The sequence below is a fragment of the Moschus berezovskii genome, chromosome 20 (genome assembly GCF_049115385.1).
Source record: "Moschus berezovskii isolate FMDL1 chromosome 20, NW_MosBer_1.0, whole genome shotgun sequence".
NCBI lineage: Eukaryota > Metazoa > Chordata > Mammalia > Artiodactyla > Moschidae > Moschus > Moschus berezovskii.
This window is the reverse complement of record NC_142479.1, coordinates 55790668-55802943: the sequence shown is the minus strand read 5'-3', so window position 1 is coordinate 55802943 and position 12276 is coordinate 55790668. Positions and strand designations below refer to the sequence as shown.

Sequence of the window (12276 nt, the reverse complement as noted above, 5' to 3'; positions counted from 1 at the left end):
GAGTCAGTCTGAAAGGCTACCCTCCCAGGGGAGGATGATTTAGGGAGCCCCTCTATATGGGAAGCTGTTTCCCTGGCCTGTTTGGGGTAGAGAAGACAGAAAAGGAGCTAGCCTTTATTGAGCAACTGCTATGTGCCAGGCTCTGTGTCCATCTCATCAAATCCTCAATGTATCCTTATGAAATGTTGTTAAAATTTCCTCATCTCATGGGCTTGTAAAACTTTCTGTTATGGAAATTTTCAAAAATGTTTACAGAACCCCCATCATCCATTGCCCTACTTCAACACTGAACAGCTCAAGAACAATCTTGTTTTATCCATACCTCCACCTCCTTCTCTCTCTCCTGAATTATTTTGAAGCAAGTTTCAGACATAATTTTATCTGTAAGTATTTCAATATTTGTAGTTAAAAGTTCTTAAAAAATATTTGCACTACCATTGTTACATGTAGAAAATTAAGTAATAATTTTCTTACAGACTTTTATTAAATGGTGTTGTAATACCTGGACAGTCATTTGGAAAGATATCAAAGCAGCTCCATACCTCACACCATTCATCAGAATAAACTAACTTCCAAGCAGGTCAGAGATAGAAAAAACAAACTGTATACATCCTAGAAGAAAACATGGATCTGTGTGTAAAGGAAAGCCTTTTTTTAAAAACTATGCCTCGAAATTTGGATGCATAAAATATTAATAAATTTAACTAAATTAAATACATAGTTTTTGCAGTGACAAAAAAACATAAGCTGAGTCAAAAGATAAATGACAAACTGGGGGAAAATATTTGCAGGAGGTATTACAGATAAAGGGCATATCTTCCTAATATAGAGAATGTTTTAAGAAGTGAGAAAAAGAAAAAACAAGATCTGATGGAAAAATTGGCAGGAGACGTGAACAGACAGATCACAGAAAAAGATATACAGATGGTCTTTAAACATATGAAGAGATGCTCAGCTTCGCTCATAATAAGCAAAATGCAAATTAAGCCCCACTGAGAGATGGCTTCTCATCTATGTGATTGGCAGACATTCAAGGGTTTGATCACACACTCTGGTGGCAAGGCTTCAGGAAAGTTTCTCTTCTAATGCTGGTGGGAAGACAAAGTGGCAGAAGCCCCATGGAGGGGAGTTTGTCAATATCTAACAAAACCACATATTTATTTACTGCTCGACCCAGCAAGACTTCTAGGAATTTACATGAAAGATCTACTCCATGAATATAGAATGGCTATGTCAAGGCTATTCACTGCAGTTTTATTTACAACAGTAAGATATTAGAAACAACCTCCATACCTACGGAGAGTAGTTGAATAAATTATGGTACTCCAGTCATGAAATCACGCAAAAGTGATTAAAAGTTAACCATAATAATGGAAGATCTCCATGGAGCAGCACAGAGTGATTCCAGGGCATATTAAATAAAAAAAAACAGGCACTTTCCTGGTGGTCTAGTGGTTAAGAATGGAGAAGGCAATGGCAAGCCACTCCAGTACTCTTGCCTAAAAAATCCCATGGATGGAGGAGCCTGGTAGGCTGCAGTCCGTGGGGTCACTGAGGGTCGGACACGACTGAGCGACTTCACTTTCACTTTTCACTTTCACACATTGGAGAAGGCAATGGCAACCCACTCCAGTGTTCTTGCCTGGAGAATCCCAGGGACGGGGGAGCCTGGTGGGCTTCCGTCTATGGGGTCACACAGAGTCGGACACGACTGAAGTGACTTAGCAGCAGCAGCAGCAGTGGTTAAGAAACCTTGTTTCCATTGCCTGGGTTTGATCCCTGGTTGAGGAACTAAGATCCTGCATGCTGTGTGGTACAGCCAAAAAACAAGAACGAACAACAAAAAGAAACCCAAACAACAAACCAAACCACTTAAACAAACAAAAACCCCAAAGTATCAAAGAGTATACATACCTTTTATATAAGGAAGAAAGGGAAATATTTATTTATTTTTGTAGAAAAAACACAGACTGAATAAACTAGAAACTAATGAAAATGATGCTTTTGAGAGTGCTGGTATGAATGGGGTAGAAGGGATGAAGGTGGAAATAAGACTTTTCGAGTTTACTTTTTATAGAGATATAAGACTGCAGCCATTTGTAATGTCTACTGAAGTGATGACACCCAGAATCAGTGAGCACTGAGTGCCCAGATCTTGGTTTCTGAGCACCATTCCCAGGAAAAGGAATCAGGTTTCCTTGGGGAAACTGTTGATTCCATTTCTGGAGTAGGGAAAGTACAAGGTGAGCTGGTGATGGAAGGAAGAAGGTGCTGATAATGGGAGCAAGTCAAAAGCGTGCTGCAGGCTCCCCTGGACAAATCTGGGGTAAACTGAGATAATGAAGATACCAATGATGATGGATTAGAACACACTGAATAAAAAAGTTCATGATGCAGAACGAGAGAGGAGGAGGAGGAGTGGGAGGGGAAAGGAAGAGCTCTTTCTTATAATAGAGTGCCAGCTAATGCATGTGCAAGGAATAATGGGGTTAGATAATGACTATTTTGCAACCCCAACATAATAACAATTGATTCAGGCAAAAGCCGTAAATGGAGACTGAATCCATCAGTGAATGATTCTTGGGGAACCGAATGGTCACATGGTCTCAAAGTGTGGGGAAACCTTAAGATCACTTATGTAGAACTCTTGCTACAAAGATTAACTTGAGCCTAAACATATAGAAACAACAGATAAATCCAGCTGTGGGGCACTCCACAAACTACTGACCTGGACTCTTTAAAAATGTCCTGAAAGACTAAAGGGCCTGTTCTAGGTTAAAGGAAATTAAGAAGATGTGACAACCAAAGTTAACATCTGATCTTGATTAGACTGTGGATCAGAAAAATAAAGCCCTATAGAATATTTTTAAGGCAATAGTGACATGAACATGGACTCTCTGTTAGATAATATTGTATTGGTGTGCAAATGTTGAGTTTCTTGCCTGTGATAATGGTACTGTAGTTTATGTACCAGATCTCCTGTTTGTTCTTAGGAGATGCATGCTGAAGTACTTTGGGGTGAAGTACTTTGTCTCTGCAACTATCTTCCAAATGATTCAGAGAGCAAAGAAAGTCTCCATATATATCCGTGAAAGGGGACTCTTTTCTTCATACTTGACATAATTCTCCCTGCTGGGCTGGTCACTGGCAGAGACTTCCTTTTCCCTTTTCTCATGGAGCCCAGAGTCAGTAGAGCAACAAGTAGGTTCAGAGGCCTCTCCTGTGCCATGTACTGACATCTTGTCCCCTTCCTCACTGGGAACACTGAGCTCAAGGCTTGGAGACCCAAGTATGAGTCCCTGTGACCTTGAACAAGCTACTCCACTTCCCTGGCTTCCTTATCCTGGGCCATGGGGTGTCCAAGACTCCACCCTACCATGATGTTGGGTGGGAGAATCTGTCCTTGAACTCAGATGCTTATGGGGTTCTGGCGGCTGGGGACAGTTTGATGACTTTAATGGCTCTCTGTGGCAAGATATGAAAAGGAGGTTTTATCTTCTGAATTCTGTCTTCCCTAAACTGGGTCCCAATCGCTCTTGGGGGAGAAAGGAGATAGAAGGGCACATGTGCGTATTTGTGAGTGTGCTTAAATCTTAGTGAGTGAGGCTCTGAGGCTAATACCACAAGCAGCGCTGTGGGTAGGGGCTAAAGTCCAGATCTGGGGGTGGGAAGATGCTTGGGAATGGAGGACGGTTTGGTATCCTGGGGCCCTTGGGGAGGCATCAGACCTCACTTGTTCTGCCCCTACCCTCAGGCCCATGAGCGGCTGGAGGAGACGAAGCTGGAGGCAGTTCGGGACAACAACTTGGAGTTGGTGCAGGAAATCCTACGGGACCTGGCGCAGCTGGCAGAGCAGAGCAGCACCGCGGCCGAGCTGGCTCGCATCCTTCAGGAGCCCCACTTCCAGGTTTGGTCCTCTCCCAGGTTCCTGGGATGGGGCTGGCAGGAAATTAGGACTGGGATGGGAAGGGACCTCAGGGCACTTCCGCATGGTTCCTCCCCTTCCTCCCACCTCTCCAGTCCCTCCTGGAGACGCACGACTCTGTGGCCTCGAAGACCTATGAGACACCACCCCCTAGCCCTGGCCTGGACCCCACATTCAGCAACCAGCCTGTGCCTCCCGACGCCGTGCGCATGGTGGGCATCCGCAAGACAGCTGGAGAGCATCTGGTGAGGGTGCCCGGCCGCGCAGGGGGGGAGTCTTGGGAGGGGGTGTAGAGAGTAAGCAGCGGGATCAAGTCGGGTCAGGGGAGGCCTGAAGACAAGGTCAGCTTTGTCCAGGGTCGGGCGCACACATCTCTGTTCTGCCCACTTTTGGTCCTTTAGTGCTCCTGTAGGTGAAGAGTTTGGGGGAGAGGATGGCAGAGAAAGTGGCCGTGAGGGTGGGGGTGGAAGGGTAGAATGGAGGGGCTCTTAGGACACGCATTTGAAGATTCTGACCAGGGGCAGTTGGGGCTTCACATACCTGCCCTCCGTCTCCCAGGGCGTGACATTCCGCGTGGAGGGTGGCGAGTTGGTGATCGCGCGCATTCTGCATGGGGGCATGGTGGCCCAGCAAGGACTCCTACACGTGGGCGACATCATTAAGGAGGTGAACGGGCAGCCGGTGGGCAGCGACCCTCGCGCGCTGCAGGAACTCCTGCGCAGCGCCAGCGGCAGCGTCATCCTCAAGATCTTACCCAGCTACCAGGAGCCCCATCTGCCCCGCCAGGTGGGCCCCTGCACCAAGCTCTACCCCCACCACAAGACCCAGGGGGTGGCTGAGCCTCCCAGCCGCCAGGGTCACCGGCCTCGGGGTGGGAGCGGCTCCTCTCCAATCAGTGTGCTCAGAGCAAGAGGGGGGCGGGACCTGGCAGATCCAGCCACCTACAGGCCTGTGTACCTTGTGAACACGCTTGCATACTTGCCCTTGTCTTGCGCACTCATGCGCATGTGCAAGGGACATGCGCACATCTAAAGCCTGGGGTACCCAAGTGTACAAGTGAATTCCTGCATAGCCTGCAGCCCCCTATGTGCCTACGTGTATGCGAGGGTGCTCAGCGTCGGGTGGTCCCGTGTCCCACACAGCTGCTTCCTGGCTGGTGGATTGTGGAGGTCTCGCTGCTCTGCCCACCTCTTCTATCGGCTGTCTGGCTTTTTGACAAAGCCCTCTCCTCTGGGGGAGGTGTAGAGAGATCCTGCATTAGGGTCACGCAAACCCTAGGCTTGAGCTGATCCCCTGTGCTTCTGAGTCCTTTTGTTCTGGAGGCTGGTAATAGGGAGGTGGGCTGGGCAGGCCTTCAGGCATCATGCCTTTAGATGGGCAGTGCCAGGCTCTCTTCTTGATGAAAAGAGGGGGACTGTGTGACACTCCCAGCTCCCACTCTGGGCATAGGGGATGGCAACGGGACAGGGCTCTGACCCCTCCAGCTTTCCCCTGGTTCTGCCCTTAACTCTTCTCGGCAAATCCCTGGCCAGGTATTTGTGAAATGCCATTTTGACTATGACCCGACCCGAGACAGCCTGATCCCCTGCAAGGAGGCAGGCCTCCGCTTCAGTGCTGGGGACCTGCTTCAGATTGTAAACCAGGACGATGCCAACTGGTGGCAGGTGAGTGCTGGTCGCCCATGTAGTCTCCCCAGGCATAGCGTGTCGGGGGGCTGAGGGCTCACTTAGGCAGATCTTTGTCCGTGGTCATTTTAGGCATGCCATGTGGAAGGGGGCAGTGCAGGGCTCATCCCCAGCCAGCTGCTGGAGGAGAAGCGGAAAGCCTTTGTCAAGCGGGACCTGGAACTGACACCCACCTCAGGTACAGTCTTCCCCCAAGACCCCAAATCTGAGATCTGACGTGGCCCTGCCTCACTGGTCCATCTCCTTATGGCCAGGGACCCTATGTGGCAGCCTTTCAGGAAAGAAAAAGAAGCGAATGATGTATTTGACCACCAAGAATGCAGGTGGGTGTTGGGCGCCCCTTTCCCCCTGTCCTCCTCTAATGCCCCCTTTTCCCCACCAATAACTGGTGCATCTCTTGGTTCTGAGGCTGCCAGTCCTGTCCCTGAGCCCTGCCTGGTTTCTCCCTGCTACCTTTGGCCCCAGCCCTCTTACCCTCAGCCTCCCTGAGAGCCCAGCCGCACCCCCTCCACCTGATGAGCAGTGCCATCTCCCTGTGTCCAGAGTTTGACCGCCATGAGCTGCTCATTTATGAGGAGGTGGCCCGCATGCCCCCCTTCCGCCGGAAAACCCTGGTGCTGATCGGGGCTCAGGGTGTGGGCCGCCGCAGCCTGAAGAACAAACTCATCATGTGGGATCCAGATCGCTACGGCACCACAGTGCCCTGTGAGTGGGAACCGGGTCCTGCTGGGTGGGGGGTTGGGGGCGAGGGAGCAGGGGCTGCCCTGGGGGCCAGGGCTGGTCCTCTAAATGGGGATCTGCCCCCGTGAAGTGATACCTTTGGGTGAGAGGTGTAAGGTATGCGCCCTCTGTGGGTGATTATGGGAACTGCAGGCTGGGAGGGCGCCGAGACCTGTCTCAGGACCCATTGGCCAGGTGGGCGGTGCTAGCCTTGCCTTTTCTTCCCTTACGTTTCACTTGCTAAAAGCCCATAGTGAAACAGAGCTATGAGCTGTGCGTGGGCTCCAAGACATGGCTTCTTGGTGACAGAGGCAGCTGCGGTATGAAAGCTTCTGGTTCCTAGAGGCAGGAACCTGAGTGCTGACCCCAGGTGTGCTTGGCCTTGCTGTGTGGCTTTGGGCTGCATATTGCCCTCTCTGGGCTTCAGCCCTGCATTTATGAACACTGGGTTAGAGCAGTGATTTCTGCAGGTCCTCTCAATATGGACATCTTGAGTCTGTGGGTGCCAGTGCTGAGGGCGAGGGGCAGGTGTGCAGGAGGGCACAGGGCTTCTTGGCTCTTCTTGGCCCTTGTGTCTGAGGTGATGCGTCCTGCCTGTGCCCATCGGCCCTTCTGTCCCCCTAGACACGTCCCGGAGGCCCAAGGACTCAGAACGGGAAGGCCAGGGTTACAGCTTTGTGTCCCGTGCGGAGATGGAGGCCGACATCCGTGCGGGGCGATACCTGGAACACGGTGAATACGAGGGCAACCTGTACGGCACACGGATCGATTCCATCCGGGGCGTGGTGGCTGCTGGCCGCGTGTGCGTGCTGGATGTCAACCCCCAGGTACTGCTGGCCCGCTCCTTCCCAGCCTGCTCAGTACCTCTCTGGGTACTCTGCTTGCCCCCAGTATTTCCCCATATGTTTCCACACATCCCAGTATAACCCCTCAGTTATCCCAGAACCCCTTTCTCAGCCTCCTGCACCCCCCACTCTTCTAGTTTCCTCCAGTTCACCCCATCCCAGCCACCAGCCAGCTGTTCTGCCATTCACTTCCGGGTTTCATGTTCTAGAAGCCCAGGTACCTCATTCGCCTCTGTTCCTGGGTACCTGTCCTCACTCCATCACCCCAGATATACCTGGGGATATACTCCCGGCCCTCCTCTTCTGCAGGCAGTGAAGGTGCTGAGAACAGCTGAGTTTGTCCCTTATGTGGTGTTCATCGAGGCCCCTGACTTTGAGACCCTGCGGGCCATGAACCGGGCGGCGCTGGAGAGCGGGGTGTCCACCAAGCAGCTCACGGTGAGGGCCTCTGAGGTGTGGGAGGGGCCTAGCAGCTGCCCGGGGGCGGGGCCAGTCAGAGCTGAGAAAGAGAAGGAGATGGTGTCCGCAAGGGGAGAGGCGCCCACCCTAGGCACCCACCCAGTGAGGCAGGATTAACTTTATAGGTGTGGACATGGAGGTCTGAGCAAGGAAATGAAGGGACGCAGCTAGTCTGGGGCACGGGAGCTTCTGCCAGGCCCCCTGCCCAGTCCACTCGGTGGGAACAGAGTGTTGACTCTAGGGAGCCCAGAGGGCGGGAGGGCAGAGGTGGGCTGTTGACAGCTGGGGAAAAGGCTGAAGGGAGGGAGGAAGCTAGAGACTGGAAGGCTGGCTGGAGGGACCAGGTAGCATCAGGGAGGAGGCAGTGCATGGAGTAGAGGCTCCAAGTCAGGTGTTGCACGACTCCAGGGCACCCCTTAGCTCCCAGGAACCCCTGGGAACAGTCTTTATCCGCAAATGCAGGGTTTGCAGAGAGTTGAACCCAGGTGTCCCTCTGCTGGCCACACCTGGTACTGCAGCTCTCAGGCTCATTTTGGAGTACTGTGCAGGCCCAGGAGCAAGGTCTGGGCTGGGCTCCCCAGGGCTGCAGCGCCAAGCCCCCGCCCCGCTACAGGCCACCCCCTGGACACCAGCAGGGCCTACTGGAGCCCCTCAGACAAAGCTGGGCCAGTCCTTGAGCTCCTGCCTGGGGTTATTTAAGTCAATATTAAAGTTCTCCTCCCACCTCTGCCCCGCCAACTTGGATTGGGTCTGGGACCAGGTTTGTTCTCGGCCACACAAGGGATGTGCCCCTCAGGCTGCCTAGGTAAGGGGGCCTAGTCAGACTGAGGGGAGCACTGGTTTTGGAGTCAGGCAGACCCTGTGCAGCCACTGGCTGTGTGGCCTCTGTGTGTCTGAGTTTTCTCAGTTGTAAATGGGAGTAATGGGACAGGGGAGCCTGGTGGGCTTCCGTCTATGGGGTCACACAGAGTCGGACACGACTGAAGTGACTTAGCAGCAGCAGCAGAGCTGTAGTGAAGTTTATGCAGGTTACAAAGTGTTCAGTGTTGCGCTTGTCACTTCCTAAAGGTTATTTCCTTCTTTCCTTCTACCCACCTGTCTGTCCATGGTTACAGGAGAGCTGCCATGGGGCATGCAGGGAGGGGCTGCTGCCTCCCCAGCCAGGGGCTCTGAGCCGCCATGGTTGGTACTTTGAGTTCTGGGAAAGGGCCTAGATGATGCAGGCTCTGGGTCCCCTACGTGGGGTGGGGGGGTGTCTGGGAGACCCTGACGGGTGGTAGGCCACTTTGTGCCGGCAGGAGGCGGACCTGAGGCGGACAGTGGAGGAGAGCAGCCGCATCCAGAGGGGCTACGGGCACTACTTCGACCTCTGCCTGGTCAACAGCAACCTGGAGAGGACCTTCCGTGAGCTGCAGGCCGCCATGGAGAAGCTGCGCACGGAGCCCCAGTGGGTGCCTGTCAGCTGGGTGTACTGAGCCTGTTCACCTTTACCTCGGCTCTCTGGGTCATAACCAAACCCTGAATCCGTCCCCTTCCCACCCGTGACCCCCAGCCCCCATCCTCAGCTCCCGTTCCTGGCGCTCTGGCTCTTCCTGGGTCTCGGCCCTTCATCTGGCTTCAGCGCAGAGGCGTGTACTGCCAGGGAGTGGGTGTTCGTGGGGTACCCCTGTGCCCAGGTGCTGCCCACCCCCTACATCCATTGGCCGCCAGATGTCCCTCTCTGGGGGCCAGACCGTGCCCAGGAGGGTGTCAGAGTCACCTCCCTAATGCTCAGTCCAGAGGAAAGAAAAGCGGCTTTGGGACCACGTGGTCATAGGTACACTGCCCGCCCCCCTCCCACCAGTCCTCTCTCCAATCACTTTTCCTCCTCTGGACTGGCCCCACCCCCTCCCCATTCCTAGGCTCCTCCTACTTCTCACCCCTGCAGCCTAGGAGCCGGCCTTAGGCTGGTTCCCTGTGAGGAAGGGGGTACATGACTCCCTGGCAACCAGGCAGGCCCGGGTGGTGGTGCCAGCCTGGTGCCATCCCAAAGGTTGGAGGAGCCAAAGCACCAGCTAGTTGCCACAGCCAGGGACCCGTGCAGCTCTCAGCCCCCTCGGAACGGGGCTGGGTCCCTGTCCTTGCCTCATCCACAGCTTTTCACTGCCGAAGCCTCTCTATGGACTTCTCCAAGGTGACCCTCACAGGGCAGCTCTTGCTCCCTGCAGGGCAAGGCTGGCAGGGGCCGCGGGCTCAGCCCAGGCTGGGGTGGGTTGGAGGCCAAGCCCTGTGAGGAGAGGAGCCTGCAACTTCTGACGGGAGAACTCCCAGCCCGCCGTGGCCTATGGCGGGGGTATGTCTGAGCTCCCTGTCCGGACTTGTTGTCCATTTTGGTCTCTTGGGCCGGGTCCAGGTGGCATGAGGGCCGCCTGAGGGCTGAGGCAAGGTGAGGCCTGGGCCATGAAGTGTGGGCTCGGAGGACATTTGTGCCCCAGCAGGCTCCCGGCGTGACTCCAGGGGGTGCCATTCACCCTGTAGTCTGCACAGTTTCCGTTTCCCCTTGCGGTCTGTGTTTCTGCCCCTGGTGTGTGTGTGTGTGTCAGGCTTCGTTTTGGGAGAGGGAGAAGCAAAAGGTAGTTTTGCTTTGGAGGTTACTCTCTGGGGCCCCCCTTTTTGGGGCTCACCATCAGCTCCCATTTCTTATGAGACCCTTATCCCAGATTCCAGAGGCTTGGCCCTCCCCGGATATCTTCCTCCAACTCTCCTATTGTCTCCTGATCCTAAATGCCTGCCCTCCAGTCCTCGGGGAGGGCGACTGTGTAAAATAGGAGAAGCCCTTTTAAGAAAAGAATGCTGTCCTTGACTTCCCCGGGCATCTCATCCCTCATCCTTCTCTGTGACCTTTCCTGGGGTGAACCTGTCCTTGTAGGGGACCTCCCCCACTACCCTACCCCCAGCCTTTGTGCTTCCCAGTACTTCTGAGTGTCTAGTCCGTCTTCGCTGCAGTGTCAGCCCAAGCTGGCCCCTGAACCACTGTGTGCCCATTTCTTAGGGAAGGGGAGGGAGAAGAAACAGAATATTTATTACAAAGTTAGAAATATATTTATTATATTAGGGATTTCATTTGCATTTGCCTAGGTATACACGTGAGATGTGACGGTCAAGCCTGCTCCCATCTCATTTGCATAGCTCTGTATCCACTATGCACCTCTGCTTTCCTCTTTTCCCTTTAGTCAGCGTTCTTTTAATTTATCCTCCATTCAGCTCTCCCTTGCTTCACTGTCACCCTTAGTCCAAGGAGACTGGGAGTGGGAGGAAAATGGGTGTTCTCCTGCTGGCCCGGGGCCATGGAGTCTTTTGGCCATTCATCCCCACCTCACCCAGAAGACTTGGGAATAGAGGCAGCCACTCCCTTCCCGTTGGTTACACTCCAGAGCGCCCGGATTAGAAGATCATCCTCTTGGATGGGAGTGGGCGCTGGACATCTTGCTGAGGAGTCGGTACCTGGCTCTTCAGGGTGAATCTCCATCTTCACCTCTGGTGATGCCTGAGGGTCAGGGCTGGGCCCCTCCTTTCCTGTCTCCGTCCCTCTCTAACCAGCATTCTTATTCCCCTGCCTCAGCCCCGCTCAAGGGACCAGGGCTGGGTTGGAACAGGGGCGTGTGCTCATCCTCCCCCCTCCCACTGTGGACACTTGTATTGAGGAACCTCAGGATAATGAGGACCCTGTCCCCCTGTCCACACCCAGTCCTAGCCCAGCTGTCCGTCCCCCGTCCCATCCCTCAGTCATCTAATTCCCGAGCTTTCTCTCTGACTGGTTTTCTTTCCTTTGATTAAATGTGAAAGCAAAGGTTCTAGGCTCTGTTTGTCTTTTGTTGGGATCGAGTGGATGGCTTCGGGAAAGGTTTAGAGTGGGGGTAGCACAGCTTCGATGATTCTGGAATGGAAGCTGGAGTGACGTGTCTTGTGTTCTGTGATGTCCCACTGTTCCACACTCCCCAGCCCCAGATGATGCTCTCGTTAAAGGCTTGTATCCAGGAGTCCATGAGGGCTGGGGAACTCAGGGAACCCGTAGCTAATCCACTCAGCTTTACTCAGAACTTGCTGTGTGGTCTTAGGCAGGTTCATCTCCTTCTCTGGACCTCAGGTTCATCCTCTGTAAGGTGTCATGGCTTCTCCTGGGATAATGCTACGATTGGTTCTAGGTGCTCAGCAGCAGGGGCCATAGAGAGTGGTTGAAGTGTCACCCAATGTCTCCGTGGGTGTGTGGTTGAGGGGTCAGCTCCCTTCCCACCTGAGTTCCTCAGGGGATCCCAGGATGCTCACTGAATGTTCTCAAGAAGGGCTTTGGATGTTCCCTTCTATGACAACCAAATGTTGAATTGGCTGCCTTCCTTTGATTTCTCCAAAGCATCCTCTCACACAGGACAACTTGACTGGTGATTTGGAGGCAACCATGGGGCCTCATATCAACCACCTAACAGCTCTGACGAGAATTGAGAACCGAATATTAAACACTCCAATTCCAAAATGTCCCTTGACCATTCCCAGCTCAGGGAATGTTTTCTTAGCCAACTTTTCCTCCTTGGGTCCTCCCTTCATATCGCTGGTCCCTCTCCTGCTTCTTTCTCTCATTGTGGACAAACTTCTTTGCATCTCCTGG

At 53.4% G+C, this 12276-nt stretch overlaps 1 protein-coding gene across 2 annotated transcripts in view; it reads left to right on the top strand.

Annotated features, from left to right (window-relative positions):
* Nucleotides 1–11452, top strand: part of MPP2 (MAGUK p55 scaffold protein 2) — a 29862-nt gene extending 18410 nt beyond the window's left edge. For both annotated transcript variants that reach the window (XM_055407993.2, XM_055407992.2), the window contains 10 exons: nucleotides 3755–3907; nucleotides 4021–4170; nucleotides 4484–4711; nucleotides 5458–5589; nucleotides 5683–5788; nucleotides 5865–5933; nucleotides 6154–6315; nucleotides 6955–7157; nucleotides 7485–7613; nucleotides 8933–11452. In XM_055407993.2, the coding sequence (XP_055263968.1) occupies nucleotides 3755–3907; nucleotides 4021–4170; nucleotides 4484–4711; nucleotides 5458–5589; nucleotides 5683–5788; nucleotides 5865–5933; nucleotides 6154–6315; nucleotides 6955–7157; nucleotides 7485–7613; nucleotides 8933–9109 (1509 nt within the window). In that variant the 3' untranslated portion in view covers nucleotides 9110–11452. The remainder of the gene's footprint in view (nucleotides 1–3754; nucleotides 3908–4020; nucleotides 4171–4483; nucleotides 4712–5457; nucleotides 5590–5682; nucleotides 5789–5864; nucleotides 5934–6153; nucleotides 6316–6954; nucleotides 7158–7484; nucleotides 7614–8932) is intronic.
* Nucleotides 11453–12276: the final 824 nt, after the last annotated feature.